The 22,614-nt window shown below is 48.0% G+C and overlaps 1 protein-coding gene across 1 annotated transcript; it reads right to left on the bottom strand.

Annotated features, from left to right (window-relative positions):
* Window positions 1–606: 606 nt before the first annotated feature.
* On the bottom strand, window positions 607–17,853 carry ntf3 (neurotrophin 3). Its single transcript, XM_084701588.1, has 2 exons — window positions 17,738–17,853; window positions 607–1,469 (listed from the first exon to the last, which is right to left on the bottom strand). The coding sequence occupies exons 1-2, from the start codon at window positions 17,753–17,755 to the stop codon at window positions 621–623; spliced, it is 867 nt and encodes a 288-aa protein (XP_084557714.1). The 5' UTR covers window positions 17,756–17,853; the 3' UTR covers window positions 607–620.
* Window positions 17,854–22,614: the final 4,761 nt, after the last annotated feature.

Raw genomic sequence — 22,614 nt, 5'->3', positions numbered from 1 at the left:
CGTACCCCCAGGCTATATCATCGAATCATACATCAATGTTTAAAAGACATTTGAATCATGTTCTTTTGAGTAAAAAGTACACACAGTAACTGGCAGAGCAGTGATGTTGTCACAAAATGAGCTTGGTGAGGAATACTGTCGTTGATATGTGGTTGGTGGAAGTGTGCGTGTGCATGTTCGGTGTGTGTGTCTGTCTGGTGAACGGTCTTCCGTGTCGGGCGACCTCCACAGCCGTGACCCGTGTGATGTCATGGTGCCCTCCGCACCGATGCTTCATCAAGGCACGTCATCTCGCCACGCCACGCCCCCCAAAGCCCGGCGACGTGGCGTCACCCCCATGAGTTCGTAGGTGGTCCTTTTCTTTTCGTCTTTTTTTGTCTTATTTTTTTTTTTTGGTTTGGAATAGATTTTTCCTTGGATGAATATTTCAATAAATAACACAAATATATTCATACATCATATATATATATATATATATATAGACATGTATAAACTACATGCATTTCGTATAACTTAAATAATAATTTATATGTACAGCTCCCCCCCCCCCCAGCCCTGCCCCAGCCCCCCAGCCCCCCCATCCCCCGCCCCACATCCCCCGCCCAGGAACGTGGCCACGCTCACGTCCGGCGGTGTTTCCGCGACAGCGCGCAGACGCAGGACGTGTCTATGCGTATCCAGCGCCAGCCCACCGTGGTCTTCTCCTGCGTGAGCGCCCGCACGTACGTCTGCGACGTCTTGCACTGCGAGTTCCAGTGCTTGTCGTCGATGCCCCGGCAGCCGCTCTTGAAGGGCTTGGCAGTCCGACACTTGGTCTCGTAAAAGTACTGTTTGACCTCCGCCGTGGCGCTGGTCTTGATTTGTCCCAGCACGGTCACGTGACGTCCCCTGATGTCCACCGCGTTGGTCTTGTCCGTCACCCACTGGCTCTCGCTGTCGCACACCGAGTACTCGCCGCGGTAGCTCTTGTGCTCGGCGTAGCGCTTCTTGCGGACGCCTGTGTGGTTGGCGCCGTCCGAGCTGCCCGTGTAGTCGTCTATGAGGTAAAGGGGCGGGGGCTGGAGGGGCAGCCTGTCGCTAAGCAACACCCGGGGGGAGTTGTAGCGTTTGTGCTGCGTCAGCAGTTCTGAGGACAGGGAGGTGAGTGGCTGGGAGACGGAGCTCGAGCGCCACCTGTCCGGGGAGATCGGGTCGTCTAAGGGGCTGTTGGGGCCGGGCAGGCCCAGTGGGGGTAGCTTATCCTGGGGCTCATTGTCCCGGCCCTCCCCATGGTTGTCCCATTGGCCCTGGTCCTGGCCCTGTCGGGGTCGGTCCCTGGTCAGGTCAGCCTGAAGCAGCTTGATGATGAGGGAGTTGAGAGGGTCCTGGGTTGGCTGCTGCCGGTCCATATTGGTTGCCTGGATACCATAGAGGTACGCGAGGAACATGACGGACAACAGGATGGACATCACTAGATTCACCTGCAAGATCTAGACAAACAGGAAACAGGAAGTTGTCGTCATTTCTCCGTTGACAAAAAAGGAGACGTCAGTGAATTCAAGCAAATGAAGTCAAGAAATCTGTCACAAATGACATCAGATATCAGATAACAATTACTCATCTGTAGTCCTAATAAATCCTAAGCAATCACATGTTCTATTTATTGATTAGCCAATGTTGCCATGCAAACAGGCCCAAGGCACACATGTACCGGTTCCTCATTCACATACTCAACATTCCCCCCCCCCCCCCATAACATCCTAACATATCACATCTCCAGAGTTGTGATGCTCAAGGGGAACTTAGAGGTGGCTGCAGTCCAGGCCTGGGAACTGCTATTCCCACATGTAAACATTTGCAGCAACTGTGTGGTGAATTATGGGAGGTAGCATGTTACCACATGTTCTACATACCAAACGTAAGGAAGAAGAACACACTGCTCGCTGAGGTGATTTACGGAACTGTATGCCTCATCTAGCAAGTGCACCCTCTCTCTCTCTCTCTCTCTCTCTTTTTCTCTTCCTCTCCCTCTCCCTCTGTCTCTCCCTCTCCCTCTCCCTCTCTCTCTCTCTCTCTCTCTCTCTCTCTCTCTCTCTTGCTCTCTCGCTCTCTCTCTCTCTTGTTGTCTTGCTCTCTATTTCTCTCTCTCGCTCTTTCTCTGTGTACCTTGGACGTCATGTTCAACTGGTGTCAATTCTACCCATACGTGTATTCATGGTCGTCCACTTGATTTTGCGCGCATGCACTACAGCGCAGGTGCATGTGCATACTGTCAAATGCATGTGCAGCACCTGCTACAGCAACAACAAAGTGGTAATAGGTCGTACTGTTTGTCTACAACAGTATCTGGGATCAACACACAAACACACACACACAACTATGTACTATTTTGGACCAGTTGGTTACCCTCCAACTATGCAGTTACACCAATCACTCACTCAACCAACCAATTATTGTCCACTGGCAGGCAGCAAATGCTACAGGTTTGACATGTGATCAACACAAAGGCAAAGCCTAAACAGGAATTGGTAGGAATGTAGTGCATTCTGCCAGAAGACTCTTCAAACTAAACTAATATATCTTGTCTAAACATGTTCTCCTCTTTCAAGTCACATGGTTAGTTCCAGGTAATTGTCCAGGATGTTTTGATTTACTGTGCCAATGTTGCATATATATAATCTTTGCAAGTACATTGTGATAGGGAATGTAATCATGTATGATGTATCATGCTGGGTAAGTGTGTATGTGAGTTATGATTACAACTCCGAACACGCCCTTCCTTGCCACGCCACCTTTGCGCAGACAGTATATAACAAACCTCATCATCTAGTGGTTATACAGCACAGAAATGATATGTGCTCCATCAAAGACACTCACATTTTCCAGTGTTTATAACATCTCCCTTCGTCTAACAACGAGACAGACTGACCCAGAGAGTTTGTTGCTTTGACACTGACATGGTGAGGGTGGTAGAAAACAGAGCAGGCACACACACACACACACACACACTGATTCACACGCACACATGACTTGGCAAGGAAGTGTTTCTCGGTGTCTGCCAGGCTGATGTCTTTGTGTGTGTGTGTGTGTATGTGTCTGTACTTGCTCACATGCCTGTCCTGTCTGTGAGTGACTCTGTGTCTGTGCATGACCGTGTGGGAGTGCGAGGGTGTCTCAGTTTGTGGGCGTGTGAGGGAGTGTGTGTTATGGTGTGTGTGTACATCGCTCTCTCTCTGTGTGTGTGTGTGTGTGTGTTTGCATATCTCCTTTCAGCACCACATGCCTCGACCCTTCAAGCCACTGACAGAGGCAACGTGTTACCGCCTAGGATGTCCAGAGAAGGCGCCAGAAGGCGCCGCAGTGGAACAAGCAGCCACACACAGCAGGCTTGGGGAACGACTCGCTCATGACCACATTACTGACCGCTTCTAACTAGTCTCTGAACAGGAGTGAAGCAGTGGTGTAGCAAATGATGGAGTCCCAAACAAGCATTGACAGCTAGCCTAATTAGCAAGTGGCATTAGCAACTCGCATTAGCCACGGCTAATACGGTTTAGTTCCCGTGTGCAGAGATGCCTGGAATATTGGAAAGTTTGCAACTTGGGTGTTTTTTCAGTGTCGTGGTGCAGTCTGTGAAAGAATAGAGGTTATGCCTTATAATAGCCTAACAGAGGCCAGCCAAGTCGTGATAGCTACCACATGATTACAGTTTTATTGTTCTTGCTTTTGTGCGTGTGTGTGTGTGTGTTGGAGAATGCAGTCTGAATGGCTGTTCCCCAGGAAATGAGAGAACGTTAATCACACTGTCCCATTAGCTATAATATGGATGGCTGATTCAGCTCTGCTAGCACCCTGACGATAAGCTGACCCTGTCCTCGCACTCACAACAGAGAGAGGGACGGAGGGATGGGCGGAAAGCAGGATGGTGCTTGGACTCAAAGTCACCTCACAGGAAATGGCTTGGAAACACACACGCACGCACACACAGACACACAGTCCCACGTGCAGATGTGTGGCCAACCTCTACAAGCCTCTCTGAGCCCCACCTCCGACTCCAGCCCCCAGCCAACCCTCAGTCACCATTCGAACCATGCATGGCCAACGCAGCCTCGACCACAAGCTCCCCGCCGCCGTTGGCGGGTAGCGGCAGGCCGGTGGCATGACCTGCGGGACAACGTTTGGGTGTGTAATCGCCTGGAGGGAGGGACCCGGAGCCAAGCACTAACGGTGTGCTACAAGTGGCACACACCAGCTTCCAGTTGAGAGAGAGAGAGAGAGAGAGAGAGAGAGAGAGAGAGAGAGAGAGAGAGAGAGAGAGAGAGAGAGAGAGAGTTTGGGACTGTTTGGGAGCTATGTGAACATGCTGGAACAGTGTCTAACTAAAATATAGCTTATGTCTGCTTGCCTGCCTGTCTGTCTCTCTGTATGTCTGCCTGTCTATCTGTATATCTGCCTGCCTGTATCATCTCAGTTATGGACCATTGTTTTATAATTCAATGACGCATAGGACAGACTGACCCAGACATCCTCATTACTGATCCACAGTAGATAGCGTCACATTCAGACGCGGAACTTTGGTAGACCAGCATAGCGAATGCTGGTGCTGGTAGCAGGTGTTAGAGCTGTGTGCAGGAACAGCACTGGTTTGTGCTGAAGACTACAGTTACAGACTGTGGAAAAGGACCTCTCCATTCGTGTTGCGCGGTGCCAAAGTAGAAAGGAACAGTGATGAAACCTGCTCAAACCATGTGGGGACCCTGTTGAAGTTCACCCGTGGGGAATCTTCAGGATACTCATATGTGCTGTGGGAGAATGTGTCCCCATATTTGCTGCGTGTCGTGGAGATTGTTATTTAAGTTTGCCTAATAAACTGACATAATATGAAGGTTGTACACGACCTTCTCTTATGGTTTCCACTCACTGTAGCCTTCCTGTGATGTACAGGAAGGCACGACACAAGCTATCAAGAGGACGTGGAGTGACAGGGGTATCAGAGAAGCGAAGAAAGGTAGCGATGTGATATGACTCAATCTTGTGATGGTGGACTGAAATGGGGAGACAGAGCGGGGCTGCTGGATGATAGTGGAGTTCTCGGGTGCCTTTAAAGAGGACTAGCGGTGTTCCAGTTCAGGGAGAACTGGACTTGGACCCTTATGGAGGGTGAGGGGTCCGGATCAGAAACAGGGTAGTGGTAGGTTAGGGTTGAAGGTTTGTTGAAAAAGAGGGCGTTGAAATGACAGGGCTAGGAGTTGTGGAAGACTAGGGTGGATGGTGTGCACACTGCATTTTTGGGGGCGCAAAAGTCAAGTTTTCAGGGGCCTGAGATCTTCCTGGTTAGTCATGTGATTGTCTGAATCAGCTGACCCATGCCGTCCAATTTAACCGGCATATCTTTTTGTTCCTGCTAGATTTGTTGTTTCTATCAGAGCCTGCCTGAAGGATATTAGACATTCTCTGTTTGTATCTTGCGTGTCCAGTCCAAAGGTCCAAGCAGGAGCTGTCGTGCTCACTCGACGTTGGCCGCAACCTGTGGGTCACGCAGGTTGTGTGTGTCAGTCGCGACACCGCGGGCTAATCGTTTTGCTAACGGTAGCTGTTTCTTCCTTAGCGAAAGACATGGCATGCTTTTACACTGACAAAAAGCGAAAAGTAGATTCCAAAAGGTGCTCATTTCAGACAAGTATGCATTTGTGCTGCCGGTGGGAAGCACAAAACCAATGTGTTTAATGTGCAATGAGACAGTTGCCCGCCTTGTCAATAGTGGAGATGTGAAACGTCACTATGACACAAATGATGGACACAACAACATGACCCCCAGAACTCTGAGGTCAGGGCCAGAAAAATAAACCATCACTGTTCCGGACCCTGGACTGAATGGAGATTTGGTGAGTGGACCTCCTGGGTATCTAACTGACTAACCCTGCTTTAAGGGTGTGTTTACACACAACATGTCCAGGAAAATCTCATTTGGAATGTAAGACGGATTTGGACCGGTGCTGTGTCTCATGCAATTCTGTTTGATTATATCTCTGCCATTTCTGTGCGGCAGCTGGAAACAGGTAGCGTAGAGAGCGAGAGATGGAGTAGAAAGAGACAAACAAAGGAAAGGAAGACAATGCATCAGAGGAGGACAGGGAGAGAAAGAGGGGTCTCAGCCGTCACCTTTGGGTCAGCCCACGACTCAGTGGCGAGGAACAGACCTGGTGAGGCCTGTGACTTAGTCAGAGCTGTGGAGCGGAATCATTCGACACCCACATGGGAGGAATCCCCCAGCTGTAAAATCATTATCATGACTCATACGCGCAGGTAGTCATTACAGAAATGGAGCAGGTACGCGTGCTGTAGACAGTCACGCTATCCCAAGTTCTGGAGCGGGGAAGAGGAGAAAGGGGGGGAGGAGACGAGGACGATCAGAGGAACGTGTGTGTGGAGGGGGGGGGGGGGGAGGGGTTACAAGAGAGGTTAAGGAGAGTGGTTGGATGGAAGGTTGGATGGAGGGGGGGGGCGGTGGGTGCCACAGGGGAGGTGAGGACGGGACGGAGGGGGGAACACAGCAGAACCAACGTCAAGGGGGTCGGGATAGGAGGCGCGAGGAGGGGATCGACTGCATCAGAGGGATAGAGGGAGGAGAGGGGTTGAAGGAGAGGTTTGGGGTGGGGTGGGCGGGTTGGGGAGGCGAGGGGGGGAGGCTGCCTGCAGGACAGAAGAGGGTAGGAGGAGGAACCACCTCCTCCTCCTACACACCAGTATAAGAAAGACTCTCTCCAGAGACCTAACCAGCTGCCAGCCTCGGAGCCAAATGGCACACCACCCAACATGATACCAGCTATCACGCACAAACACGAACCCAAGCACCACACACACCACCCCCACAACACACAAGTGAGCCTTGTTCATGGGCTCGGAGAAATTCAAATAGGAAAAAGTGGTAAATGTTTTTGGTAAATGTTTTTTTTTCTCCATGGGCATCCAGAAATTCAATTCACCTACAAACAATTGCTTCGCTGAGAGAGCTTTCGGTTTTTATCCTTTTCATCTGGGACTTTCTCAGTTCACTTTTATATAACCTGTCTTGTGATACGACGAGACAAAGGTTAGGTCCTTCTGCTGGATTGGACGTTTGTCTTTCATGAGGCTGTTGACAAACTTTGCTGCTTCGACTCTTGTCGTTAGGGTGTACCTGGATCACCGGCCGGCCTTATGTATTACATAAGATCAATCAGGGGCCTCAATCCCACTGTTAGTGCACACGTAGACACTGACCAGAGAGAGGTCTGGGAACTCTCTGGATTTAGCATATAGACACACAAGGACATGCTTCAGAGACTTCTGTGAATACAGTACTGTACAAAAGTGTTAGGCACACAATACTTTTCACATGCAGGTTGTCTCAAATGTGTAAGTCTTTGTCTCCGTATTTGTGCGACAGTGTGAAAGTGCAATGTTGGAAAAGGCATTTCGATTTATGTAAGCCTTTTTGCCATTGTTTTTAGATCAGACCTTTTCGCCTAAGCCTTGCACAGTACTGTGCATATGTAGACATGCATGCGTGTGCAGATAAACACAGGCAGGACACTGTCATGTACCTCCCATGGCCCTGTCGTTGGGTCTCGGTATCGACGTCATACATTTTCAATACAATCCCCGCGTGAAAGAGAAACATCATGTCATCTAAAGAACAACATTCGAGATAAACGTATCGTCGATGCATTCCCGTTTGAACTGGATTGCAGCTGAGCACTCTTCCTTCCGGGTGATGACAAACAGGCACAGTAGACATAGTAGGGCATGCTACTCGTTTGCTGTGACCACGTGAGGCTCCGATATTGTCCCCGGCTTTCTTTATTATTAATTACCCTACTGGTAACAATACATGGTTTGTGTGTGTGTAGGTGTGTGTGCGTGTTTGCACCGCACCTAAAATGACCCTTCTCTTTGCACAGTCAAGGTGTTAATCTGTTACAGGCTTGACCTAGCGCTACTCTAAGACTGCTTTTCTCCACCTCTCCCTCCCCTGTAACTGTACACACACAGGCAAACACACACACGCACGCGCACACACACACACAAACACTCAAGTCCACAGGGCCACCCCTCCACACATAAGCAGACACACATATTTACATGGACATAGGACCACACACATTCACACCCACCCACACAAACACATACGAGGCCACTAAGGCGGGGGAAGCAGGCTTACAGGCCCTGAGCTCTTAACACCTCCAGGATTGTCGTGGGATTATCATTGGTCTCACACTACACTATATTAGGCACAGTGTGTGTCACTGTCAGAACGGGGAACCACCAAATGTTTGATGTCCGTGTACGTCAAGGATATCATGAACCAAAATAAATGAGATATGACCGCTCCTCGAAAGTCATATCCAACAGATATGTATCTCTCCCTTAAATATGACATTATTGTGTTGATATCGTCCGCACCATAAATACTCCCAATTGCAGTATACTGACCCACTGGACATTACATCATGACGCGGATCAAAGACGAACAGCGACAAATCAAAGAAATAACGAAGCAATGAGCCCTTTGAACTCGAAGCACCCCCCCTCGAGACTGTCGCTTTATCCACACGGCAAGCTCACCAGTGTGTACACGGTTAACCTGAACGGACTTTACTGGCTATCTTCATAATATACAATCGTTGACCTCTAAACTGGTAGCTAAGTAGCCTTCTGGAGGTTTCTTGAACATGTAAGTCTAGGCTCTGAGCTTGCTGCCACTGCCTCTGAACTATTCTTACTTTGTTTACAAGAATCATAGCAACGCAGGGCTAATCATGTTTAATGGGTGCAGGCTTCAGTTGTTTACGAGCGCACGCGTTCGATGCCCGTGCCCGTGCGCGCGGACGGCTGTCTGTGTGCGTGTGCCACTGCTTATGTGTGCGCGTGACAAATGCAGCGTTCGCATGCAGACAGATGTGTGTGTATGACTTTGTGTATGAAAGGGAGTGCTAATTTGGAAATTTGTGTCTGCATGAATCAACGTAGGGTAAATGAAGGTGCTTGGGTGTGTGTGACTGTCTCTGTGTGTGTGTGTGTGTGTGTGCCCATGAGTTTGCCTTAGTTATGGACCGGGGGGGAAACGTTTGTTTCTGTTGAGTCTGTGTGAGTAAGATCCTGTTTGATCGTTGTTGTCGGAGGTCTGAGCGATGTGATCCCCCTGCGCGGAACGTAGCCCTAACACACATGCAAGCTATACTTGGTCAGCGAGACTCTTGTTTAGATGGGTACATGCTGCAGAGGGAGTGAGTGAGACGGGTACATGCTGCAGAGGGAGTGAGACGGGTACATGCTGCAGAGGGAGTGAGTGAGACGGGTACATGCTGCAGAGGGAGTGAGTGAGACGGGTACATGCTGCAGAGGGAGTGAGTGAGACGGGTACATGCTGCAGAGGGAGTGAGACGGGTACATGCTGCAGAGGGAGTGAGTGAGACGGGTACATGCTGCAGAGGGAGTGAGACGGGTACATGCTGCAGAGGGAGTGAGTGAGACGGGTACATGCTGCAGAGGGAGTGAGCGAGACAGGTACATGCTGCAGAGGGAGTGAGTGAGACGGGTACATGCTGCAGAGGGAGTGAGTGAGACGGGTACATGCTGCAGAGGGAGGGTGTGAGACGGGTACATGCTGCAGAGGGAGTGAGTGAGACGGGTACATGCTGCAGAGGGAGTGAGTGAGACGGGTACATGCTGCAGAGGGAGTGAGTGAGACGGGTACATGCTGCAGAGGGAGGGTGTGAGACGGGTACATGCTGCAGAGGGAGTGAGTGAGACGGGTACATGCTGCAGAGAGAGTGAGACGGGTACATGCTGCAGAGGGAGGGTGTGTGACGGGTACATGCTGCAGAGGGAGTGAGTGAGACGGGTACATTCTGCAGAGGGAGTGAGACGGGTACATGCTGCAGAGGGAGGGTGTGAGACGGGTACATGCTGCAGAGGGAGTGAGTGAGACGGGTACATGCTGCAGAGGGAGTGAGTGAGACGGGTCTTCAGCGGCGTAATACATTGAAATCGCAATATTTCCTTGCAGATCAATGAGTCATGGCACCAAGATTTGCTTCAGTAGGTGACGGAACGAGTACGACTACTTCAAAATCTTGCATGCATCAAAGGTCCCTAGCTGGGTTGGAGGTCACGAGAGGTCACCAACAGGCTGCACTGTAGATCAGCGAAGACAACATTCACAAGCCGGGGTGATGTTTTGGTCTCATTTAGCTGCTAAGTTTCACCCGATCTACTGCACGTTCACCATATGTAGTGGTGTGAACCTGAGCTACGTTTTCCCTGTCAGGCCAGTCTGACTGACCTATCTGTTGAAGTACTGTGGAACGCCTGAAGGTTCCGGAAGAGGCTGTGTGTGGGCGACGCAGTGCCACTGTGTTGGGTCTGATGGCCAAGTGCTCAGGACAGGGACTTACTGGTAGAGGCAGCGTGCCAAAGCGACAAATCCACAGGGGATTGGTCAGAGAATAGTCTCAACCTTAATGCCAGTCAATGGACTCCAGATGTTCCGATCGGAACTACCCCCCTCCCGCCCCACCAACCACCCACTCTCTCTCCGTCTTTCTTTACACTCCCCCCTCCCCCCCCCCCCCTCTCTCTCTCTCTCTCTCTCTCTCTCTCTCTCTCTCTCTCTCTCTCTCTCTCTCTGTCTCTGTCTCTCTCTCTCTCTCTCTCTCTCTCTCTCTCTCTCTCTCTCTCTCTCTCTCTCTCTCTCTCTCTCTCTCTCTCTCTCTCTCTCTCTCTCTCTGTCTCTCTCTCTCTCTCTCTCTCTCTCTCTCTCTCTCTCTCTCTGTCTCTCTCTCTCTCTCTCTCTCTCTCTCTCTCTCTCTCTCTCCGTCCCTTGCTCACTTTTCCCTCGCTCCTGCTCTCCTGCCACTCCCCTATTTCATTCTCACATCCCACTCTGTCTCCCTCTTTTCATGTCTGCCTTGACAGCCCCAAATCACTGCCCTTCCTCTGTTCCGTGAACAGAGCCCACACACACACACACCTCCCACCCACGACCCCTCTCTGCTTCCATCTGGACTGGGGAAGACAGAGGAAAAGAGAGAGAGAAATGTTGAAAGAGAGATAGAAACATAGAAAGAGAGGGAGGGAGAGAGAGAAAGGGGTTCCAGAATCCCGGGTCTGAGTTGACATTCAAACTCCCCTGGGGGTGTTTAGGGGGTGTGAGGGGAGGGGGGAGGGGGGAGGGGGGGGGGGGGCCTCGAGACTCAACAACCATTGTTTGAAATCCCATCACCATCCCGTGACAACGTCACAACGAACACGATTTGTCCACCCAGATCCACAGTAAAGGCTGACTAGACTAGCATGTCCAGTACTCCTACATGCTGTCCAAGCTATGAATGGGCCCCTTTAAAAGTCCATGGATTCATCTTCTGTTGTCCAGCACAGGCGTTTTGTTGGCATGACGGCATTTCAATATGCAGCCATATCACTGATACCAGTAAACTGCTGTGACATTGCTGTCTGTGTACACGACATTTCTAGAAGCTTGCCTCTGTCTTCCGTGTCTGTGGGCCCAATCATGTGTATACATGTATGCTTCAGTCTGTATGTCGATGGGAGGATCCTCGTATACAGTATACCACAATTAACATGTGTTCTGTCTGCCCAACCTGAGGAGTAATTCCTTGACTCACGATTGGGTTTGGTATTTTGACATCCAACGACATCTTCAAAACCTTGTGTGACTTTGCGTATGAAATATAGATCGAGGCAAATGCTCTGTTGGAATTCTGGAGCTGAACGGGGTTTTTTTCGAATGAAAAACTCACAACCCTATTATCGCCATGGCTACCTGCCTCCAGGGCTCTCTTAATTCACTGAGAGCGGGATTCATGGGAGTGGCTGAATTCCATGGAACCAGGTGAGTCACCTGAGTGTGTGTGTGTGTGTGTGTCACCTGTATGTATGCATACAGAACACATACTAACATTCCAACTGGTATACATTCCTACAGGGGTTTTCCTCGCCAAGCATACAACAGCATATCAGACACGTCCCAGCACTACTGCAGTTGAAATACTACAACACACACGCTCACACATAGAATGTTATCACAATGTTGCACATGCTCGGAAAAGTGTGTATTTGAGGTTACAAGTGTGGTATTTGTCAGTATTAGTGTTGGAGTCAAAATAACTACTGGATAGGCCCACAGTAAGGTAAAGTACGCTTCACTGGCGATAATGTTTTACAGGGTCTTGAGTCCCATAACCAGACATCATTGAGAAGTAGGTGCTTCGTAAAACCTAATTAGGCTTCAGCTGCCTTTCGTTCCAGCTCCCAGCCACACTCCCATCCCCCCCAGCCTTAGCCTCAGCCTCAAGCCCAAACCCATAGCCCCAGCCCCAACCCATAGCCCCAGCCCCAACCCATAGCCCCAGCCCCAACCCATAGCCCCAGCCCCAACCCATAGCCCCAGCCTCCAACCAATAGCCCCGACCCTATCGCTAGTTCCCATCCCCCCCAGTCTCAGCCACAACAGTCACATCCATAGTCCCACAGATTGAGCCAGAGACAATTCCCCAGACTTGGCCCCAGTCTAAACCCAGGTCCAGGACCAGCCGGTGTCTGAGACCCAGTCCAGGAGTACTCTCAGTGGGACTGATCACAGCCTGAGCTCCCCTGCTCCCAGGTACAGCCAGAAACCCTTTTAAAAGCCATGGCGCTGCCAGAGAGCCTGAAATACATCCAACCCCTGTTACACAACGCACTTGAATCCAGCCAAACACAACGATAAGACCAATAACTACTTAGACAATTACATTATGACATTGCACGATTACATTGCGTGATTACGCATGTCTGTGGGATGAGCCAATGGCTCGTGGTCATAGAGGGGTGACAGGGTCTTCATAGGAGTTCATGTGCACTGGAACCTGGCCCGCTCGACACAATCCCAGAACCTTGAGCTTGTTGACTGGAGCGGTGGTCTGCAACTCTGGTCCTCAGGGCCCATTGTATGTAAAACTGTATGTTTCAAATGATTAGCTTGTTATCGGGCTTCTGCAGAGCTTGATGATGATCCATGTATTTGAACCAGGTGTGTTTGAGCAGGGAAACATTGACAACAATGGGCCCTGACGACCAGGGTTGAAGACCACCAGACTAGAAAACTCTAGCATCAATTACAACAATCAATTACAACAATTACAGCTTGTAATTGTTGCTCTGAGAGAGGGCTGTGTGCAAATGTCCATGCTTCATACTGATGGTGCGTGCTCCTTCACTCCGATAAACTACATTCCCCATGATGCCATAGCATCCTAACACACCAACCAGCAAAACTGCACTACAAGCCTAAAGCTATCTTCTGGTGCTGACTACATATCCCATGACTCCTTGCTCCCCTTCAGGCCTAACATAATACAGCCAGGACTGGAGGAGATAAGCAGAAGGTAATCCATGGTCCGTGCAACGGGTTTCAGAGCATGTAGGACTTGAGCCAACCACCCAATGGACAAACCAAGGACATTGGTTTGAACAGAACCATCCGGACTCTCCTGGGAGTGTCACGTCATCCCAACGATACCACCGGTCTTTTGGCTTCCCCTGTTCTGGACACGCCTGCTGTTGATAGAGAACACCCACACTGTACTGCGCTGTAACCGTCCAAAGACACCAATCAAAAACACAAACCCAACTGCTGGAATCAGCTACACCATTTAGAGAAGGATAGAGAGAATCCAGATGTGTGTGTGTGCCTGTGTGTGTGTCTGTGTCTCTCTGTGTGTGTGTGTATTGATAATACTATGTGTCCATATGTGCACGCTTGTGTGCCCGCAAAGTGTATTGTGCTTCAACGTGCCTACACATTCAGTGTTTGCACGTGTGTGTGTGTGTGTGTTGGCGGATGCAGTGATGTTTAAAGCCACAAAAACAAACATCTGTGAGATGCATCTGTTGGAAAACTTCTCCCCCCTCCCACATGACTGTGACAGGCTGGGTAAAGGGAGTCCACTTAGCTTGAGCTAGGAGGATAGGGGTCTGATTAAAGAACGCCTAGAAAGGCCGAGAAAGATGTACGCTTGGTTCTTTCCCGAATAGTCGAGGCTAGAGGGATTCCAGTTTAGATTTGTCAAGTTCTGAGCGGCGCCTTAGTGACGGGGAAGGAACGTGTGTGAGTCTTAGAGGCAGAGGTACGTTTCAAAGACTGGTCAGATAACTGACGTGAAGTTGTGTAAAAGAGGAGCGGAACCAATTTTTGCAGAACTCATGTTAACATGCTGTATAATTATTATTTTCACGATGGATTAGGCCAAAAGAGCACACAGTGCCAATAGACTGGGAATAGCGCAACACACATGTTTCTGGGCCAGAGTACATCACATGTGGCTCCGTGTACATTCTGGTCACACATTAGATTCTGATATTGATATTTCCTGTTTGTGAATCATGTGACACTCCGCTGGAAGAGAACCTTTGAGACAGGTTCTTCACCTGTTTGACTAAAGCCCTCGAGAGCTTCACTCTTATCTCCTCACACAAACAGGTCTGTTGTTTTGTTCCCCATGAATTGCGAAACTTGCTGCCCTCTTTCACCCCATTCAAGCGTTTGATCTGTTAAGAACAATATTAGACCACTGCCAAAGAATGTAATGTTGTTCTACTGTTTGCGCGTGTTTTTCTGGGAGAGAGAGAGTGACAGCAAAATAGATAGAAACAGAGAGCGAGCCAGAGAAAAGGGCATGTGCGTGCATGTGTGACTGTATACTACTTCAGTGTGTCGCGTGTATGTGTGTGTGTTGCAGGCAGACCCTCGGGGGGCTAAACTGGGTCAGGGTCTGACTGGGAGAACCAGACCCCCCCCCCCCCACACACACACACACACACTTCGTCCCACCCCTCACTCCATCCCCCGCCCAGGACCAACCACCAGTCTGTTCACCGCCACTGTCTTACTCCTCAGACCTTCAAACAACAACAAGCGTACTGTGCCGGCATCATGCCTGCATCACATGGCTCCGAGAAACCAGCGAAGCAGCCTCTGTTGAAAAGACCGCCTTGAGCATCGCTAACCAATGAGTAGGTTATCTTGTTAGCCTGCACATTCTTGCCACAAATGCTATTGTGCTCCAAAGAGCTACCTTAGAGACAGAGAGGAGGTTGTTAAGACCCTCACGAGCTCAAACTTTGGCAAGGTCTATGTCCAATCGTAGTCATCGGATGAGGTCAGGGAGGTTAAGTGGAAGGCCTTGTTTTTTAAGAGAGAACTGCGTGAGTTGGTGTGTGTGTGTGTGTGTGTGTGTGTGAGTACTGTGGATCTCCTGTGTCACACTGACATGTGTGAGCTGGTAAGGAGCCATCAAAATGACTAGTTCAAGCTTACGTGGCACTCAAGAAATCTCTGTTCTCCCAAGTTGCTTTCCTTTACAAGTCATGGCTCAGCCTGAGTGATAGGCACACTCACCAGGCAGACTGAGAGAGGTGCATTGACATTATAGGCTGACAGTGTTCCCTGGTCATTACTGCACAAAAAGGCCACAAGCCTCCATTTTATGAAGGCAGACAGCTCACCTATCCTCGTTCGGATGCAGTCTCCAATCTCCAGTACGGTGCATGAAATCCAGGTGCCCCGACTCAGTGAGTTCATCTATAATTGCTTTGGGCTATGATATCAGGGTTATTTTGAATAGGAGTGATTACACTTAAAGATCACTATCATAGCTTACATTTAGTCATTTAGCAGACGCTCTTATCCAGAGTGACTTACAGTAAGTACAGGGACATTCCCCCCCGAAGCAAGTAGGATGTTGTGCCTTTCCCAAGGACACAACATCATTTGCCACGGCTGGGACTCGAACTGGCAACCTTCAGATTACTAGCCCGACTCCCTTACCGCTCAGCCATCTGACTCCCATAGCTGCAACTTGTGGATCTTTTTGCAGCATCTTCAGTAGCCTGCCTGTGAAGGCGCACCTCTCCAGGAACTGAGGAACAATGTGGGACCATCACTTTGACACCGCATGATGCTTAAGATGAATACATGTAAATGTAATGTACCTAGATATGTGTGTGCATGGATGTGGGTGGGGATATGGGTGTGCTGCACCACAGAATTTAGAAGGAAAACGTGCTATATATAACTGGATGGCCTCTCAAATGTATGTTAGTATGTGCACTGTAAACATTCTCCTCTAAATGTGTAAACAATTCTTTAGCAAAGGGAGAGCTGCCACAACCGATTCAAAATCATTGCTTATTTGTTTTTGTTTTTGCCATTACCAGACGTCCAGTACATCCAGTCTTTATGCACGCCCGATGCCGATTTATATACATTTCAATGCATTTCACAGTTATAGCATAATTTGGCATTTAATTTTAAGTCATGTTAATTCGTACATAAGTGTGTACTTCGTGAGTGACACATTTTGAAATGTTACAATGAATTGAATTATTTCGTGCCTTTTGGAATGACTGGGTAGTAGGCTACTAGTACTCCATGGCAGTTGATGCAAACACAGTTAGTGCAGCGGCCTTTGGCGGCCGGCCCTGCTGGACTACTCAACACTAATTCCCACTTCTCCTGCGTGTCAACTGGGCTCTACGTCTTGCGTCAAATCCATGCATTTGGCAGATGCTCTGCAGACAAGCAAGCCTACTGCACACACAGGACACTTAATGCCCACCACAAACTAGTGAGTTTGAGTAAAAATGGCAATTGAATCAGGGAAAGATATTAGCAGGATTGTGCTTCGTCAAGGAAATACCTTAAAAGCACACTTTTAAAACGTAAAATGAACCACTAAAGCACCATGAGGCGAGGCGGGAGAGATGACCTCTCCCGTCTGCACCACAGATTTGCCGGATTATCCATTAGGGATTGTCTGCCTATCTCTAGCACCTCTTGGAGGAACAGTCCTTAGAAGTTTATTAAACTCCATGACAAGATTTCCAACTGAGTCGTTTCATAGGTTTTACATTGCAATAATGTCTGCATCAATGTTCACCTACACAATCGCACACAAGTTTTGCGGAACAGGGAGAAAACGACCCTTACGCACGGGTTTGCAATACTAGCTTATGTTCACTTTCTCCTCCGGTCACAAAGGATAAGAGTGAAAACACTTCGGTCTTTCTTTCCTATTTAAATGAAGCACCACTTGATACATTTGCATAGATGTGGGCTAAATGGCTTCACGTTTTCGTTTTCAGTTTTTTCATTTGGAAAAAAGAAGGTCTGAATAATAGCATAGACCTATATCCTACGTGCGTAATTGCTTAAAGCAAAGAGTCCAACCCAGTCTTTTTGTCTACCTAGAAAAGGAGTGTAATAGGTAAGAAGTGAATTTGCCCGTACTGGTTTTCTCTTCGCCCTAGGGCAGCGCTCAGCGCATTACATTTCACATTCCTGCTTCATCTTCTCATACGGTGAGTTTCCTTTTACAAAGCTTCGAACAAAACTGACCATGATTTAACCCCTGCACTATGACAAAGAAACCATCAAACTTTTTTATATAATACAAGGATTTATATTCGTTTGCGGTGCCACATAATATTTGGAATAAACTTTTATCAACAATCCAGGGCCAAGCTAACAATATAGCCTAAGATTCAAAACTTTTTCTTTGTTAAATATCGTAACTTTACTATTTTCTACATGAACATACAGTAAGACGGTCATATGTGCCTTGAGCTGTCAATCTAAAGTCAGCCGTGTCAAATTCACACGAATGGAGTTTGGGCTTTAAAAAACAATGTTCAAAGTAGAGTGTAATTTACGTACCGTAATAAAGGTAACCATAGCATCGGTGTGTTAATATCCAGCCGAGTCGACATTAAGGTGATGATTTTAGACAGAATCCTTTTTTCAAAACGTCCCACTTCAAAGCACACTGCGTGCGTGCCACACCAGTTTTGTTATCGTGAAGAGTGGAGGGTGCTCTCTCTCTCTCTGACTCTCTCTCTCTCCTCTCTCTCTCTCTCTCTCTCTCTCTCTCTCTCTCTCTCTCTCTCTCTCTCTCTCTCTCTCTCTCTCTCTCTCTCTCTCTCTCTCTCTCTCTCTCTCTCTCTCTCTCTCTCTCTCTCTCTCTCTCTCTCTCTCTCTCTCTCTCTCTCTCTCTCTCTCTCTCTCTTTCTCTCTCTCTCTCTCTCTCTCTCTAGACGTAATCTGATGTTCTTGTACTCAGCGGGACAGATGGCTCTTGGCGTAGGCTATGCGCTTATAAAGACCGGGGTCCGGCACGCCGCATCAACGCCACTGTCAAGCTCCACCAGACGAATACGGACACCTACAACTCCAGTAAAATATTAGCAGTATTCACATCATCAACTCTTTAGTATTGTAGATGTTCCTGTAAGGGCTCGTGCAATGGCCTATTGAAATGATTGAGCACATAACCAGCCAGTGCTTGGCAGTGCCATGCTCGTCTATGTTCCTGTGACGATCTGTGCATACACACAAGGTCAAATCACATGGAAGTTCCCTCCACCTACAAAGCCCTGTCTGGTTCTGTACACTGCGCTGTCTGGGCTATACTGCAGCCTAATTGTAATGGTCATCTATGTCCGTTCCGGATACTGTTAAAATGCTGCCAAGCTCCACCCATTCTTCCAAATATAGGCTACTTGTATTGGCGGAAGTGTCTGATCATTAGTTTCAGGATGGGTCGGTTAATGGGCCGCTCGTTAATGTATGACATTTTATTTGGTGTCGGTGCACGGAGTCGGTGCAGGGGGGGCACGATTAAAAGACTCAAAATCGATGATAGAAGTAGCCTGCTTATATCGTAGTCCACACATTAAATGCATCTTTCAGTACGGTATGTCTTACTGTTTTATACAAATAAAAACGAGTGTTTGACTGCTCCGCGACGTTTATCAGGAGAGGGAGTTATGAGCCAGTTATATCTCCATTCAACATCGAACTTAAAAAGACGTCTTGAATATTTAATGCAACCGTAATGCACATTTCCAAAGCTCTGGGCTGCCGGCGTGACTCATGACTGTTCTGTAATTACTACTTTGGACCAGGCCGAGATCATAAAATATGTAACGCGTGGAGGGAGAGAGAGAGAGAGAGTGAGAGAGAGAGAGAGAGAGAGAGAGAGAGAGAGAGAGAGAGAGAGAGAAAGAGAGAGAAAGAGAGAAAGAGAGAGAAAAAGGGGAGGGGGGGGGGAATGAGAGGAGAGATGCAGATGTAAAGTTAGAACGGAAGGAAAGGGGTGAGGAGAGAAGGTCGACGACAAGAGGAAACAAGGGGGCATGAAAGGAGAAGAAGAGGAGATTTGGTGGGAAGAGGAAGGTCTTGAATGGAGATAACTGTAGAAGAGGATCAACCTAAGACATAGGGGACAAGAGAGAAAACGAGTGAAGGCCCATGAGAAGTCTGGATGGATAGACATAACATTCAGTACAGTGCCACTTGTGAACAGTAATAAACATCCTGTGGAATACATTTTCATGGGACCTGAAATTCCTGGTTCCCGTTGCTCAGACTGTGTGTTGCCTGAATGTGCTACAGAATGTTATGGTCTCAACCCACTTGGAATCAATGAATCAATAAGCTAATTAACACATAGTTAATTAAGACCTCAAGGGACTAATACATCATTTCTTAACAATTGTTATCATTATGCTTGCCTTAAAGTATTTGGTCATCAACTGTATATTGAATTATTACGTTAAAACACATTTACACCAAACATCAGGAAACCGTGCATGTTGGGTTCCACATAGATCATTTCTCCCTCCAACACTCTGCTTTTGTTAATACTTTCAGTTTGTTTTCATTGCCCTTGCTTGAAATGATGATCTTTCGCCATTTCAGAACGCGTGGAAAAGGAACACATCAACACAGATGATCACACGCACTCGAAATGAAGCAGAGACGGACGTACAGGACCCTCCCACTCGCAACAGAGAGGAGAGGGGGAGCCGAACAAAGATGGAGACAAGAAATGGAGGAGGGGAGAAGGTACGCAAACAATGAGTTCAAGTTCAGGGGTCTTTTCACTGCTAGTCAGGCCTTGAAACAAAGAAAGACAAGTGGGTGAGAAGAAACCAGGGGCTAATGCTGACAGGAAACTGACACCATGTGAAGAGGGATATTAAAACACACACGTCTACTTGCCTGTGCTGGACAACAGAAGATGAATCCATGGACTTTTAAAGGGGCCCATTCATAGCTTGGACAGCATGTAGGAGTACTGTACATGCTAGTCTAGTCAGCCTTTACTGTGGATCTGGGTGGACAAATCGTGTTCGTCGTACGTTGATCACGGGATGGTGGTGGGATTTCAAACAATGGTTGTTGAGTCTCGAGCCCTCCCTCCCCCTCCCCTCACACCCCCTCAACACCCCCAGGGGAGTTTGAATGTCAACTCAGACCCGGGATTCTGGAACCCCTTTTTCTCTCTCTCTCTCTCTCTCTCTCTCTCTCTCTCTCTCTCTCTCTCTCTCTCTCACACTCCCACACACACACACACACACACACACACTCTTGCACATGCACACATACGCTTACACATGTGTACACACACAGACAGTGCAGACCTCACAAGGAGAGGTCAGCACTTTCTGTGTGTAAACAGTCATTCACAGCATCTGAAGAGAGGCTAATTGTGTTGACCTAGTGGCTAATTGGCAGGGTGCTAACCAGTAGACCCTCCACAGGGGCCTCAGCGAGCAAGGGAGTGAATGATTCCTGTGTTCCACAGCCCAGCAGTAGACTGAATGGGCTGGACTGGGCATTCTGTCAACACACACGTGCAGTTACTCTCTCTCTCCCTTACACACACACACAAACACGAGGGTGTGTACACACATGCACGTACGAGCCTGGCGCTTTCAGGAGTTCAGTCTACACAAACATCTACACACACACATACACACAAGCACACAGGGCTGCTTGAAAAGTTAAAAGAACAGTACACACAGCACCTCACTGACAGTCATGGCTAGCTACCCGGGTCCCCTAATGCTTTTAGCTAGATGTCACGTCAACTAGGAGAAACAGTGAAACAGAGTATGAATGACAGAATGTCAGGTCAAAAGAGATTCTGTCTGACAAATAAAAATACTTTGTTTCAATAGATCGCCCACACATTACAATTGATCTAATTGTGATTTTATGTAATGGACCAACACAAAATAGTCCATCATTTTGAAGAGGTGGAAATATTACATGGATTTAAAAAGATTTACAAACAAAAAAATATCTGAAAAGTGTTGAGCGCAAATGTATTCACCCTTTTTATTGTGAAACCCCTAACAAAGATCTGGGCCACCAATTGCCACACAAGTCACATTCGCTAGTCCCAGGTGGAAACCCAAGACTGCCCATCACCCTGAGCACACTATCTCATCTTCAGCAGGTACTGCGAAACTGGTCAGAATAGATGGAAAGACAGATGGAGCCATTTACAGGGCAATCTTTGAAGAAAATCTGACCCAGTCTGCAAAAGACTTGAGGATGGGACGGATCAAAGCACGTTCATGTCCTACAATGGCCCTGTCAAAGCCTAGACCTGAATCCAATTGAGAATCTATGGCAAGACTTGGAAAAAATTGCTGTCTCCATCCAACCTGGCTGAGCTTAAGCTTTTTTGCCAAGAATGGACAAGCATTTCCATCTCTAGATGTGCAAAGCTGGTTGAGACATACCCCCCCCCCAAAAAGAAGCGAAAGGTGGTTCTACAAAGTATTGACTGAGGGGGCGGGGCGGGTGCACGGGGGGGGGGGGGGAATACATATGCACTCAACATAGATTTTTATTTGTAAATAATTTTGAAATCCATGTAATATTTTCCCTGACTTCCAAATAATGGACTATTTTGAGTTGGTCCATTACATAACAAGTTCAATTAAATACATTTGAATCTGTGGTTAAACTATGACAACATTTAAAAACATCTACTTATGCAAGGAATTGTACATATCTGTGTGTGTGTGTGTGTTTATATAAATACTGTAGCGGGGTGTGTGGGGTTTCCACACCATCAAGCCCAATAACAAACCGGCACACACGGTCCAATTTCAATGCAGATGCATATTTAATCCGTCGTATCTCAGTTAATAGTCATGCTCCCTCCTTATATGCAAACACAATCAATGAATGCTCAACCAGACACAGCCTGTCTCATTGCTACATCCCTACATTGCTTGGGGGGTGGATTCAACGAGCTGCCAGATACCTCCCCTTAATCACCACTCCCCTCACCTCTCCCTGCCAACTGTACATATCTACATATACACACCCATACACAGGTGTGTGTGTGTGTGTATATACACACATATATACACAATTGGACCGTGAAGGGGAGAGTCCGTGCCTAGGGATGACAGTGGATGATCTCATGTGGGCTGAAAGGTGGCTGAGTGACATCAGAGAACAGCGCTGTATTATTGATGTGTTCTGGAGAGAAGGAGAGTGTAAAGGGCTGCCCCTCGGTACTGCAGCTGACTGATACTAATACTGGAGTGTGGATGGATGGATGGATGGATGGATGGAAAATGGATGGTTGGATAGATGGATGTTCTGGAACTAGATCCGACAAGTTTGGTATTACATATTATCAGTGAGTCGGTTTCCTGTCATGTTTATGTTATTCTGTGTTTGGTGTTGTGTATGTAACATCAGGTTCATGAACTGACTCCTCTGGG

Source organism: Hypomesus nipponensis, chromosome 7 (assembly GCF_054491055.1).
Source record: "Hypomesus nipponensis isolate SF chromosome 7, ASM5449105v1, whole genome shotgun sequence".
In the NCBI taxonomy this organism is placed as follows: Eukaryota; Metazoa; Chordata; class Actinopteri; order Osmeriformes; family Osmeridae; genus Hypomesus; species Hypomesus nipponensis.
This window is presented reverse-complemented; position numbering and strand designations above follow the sequence as displayed.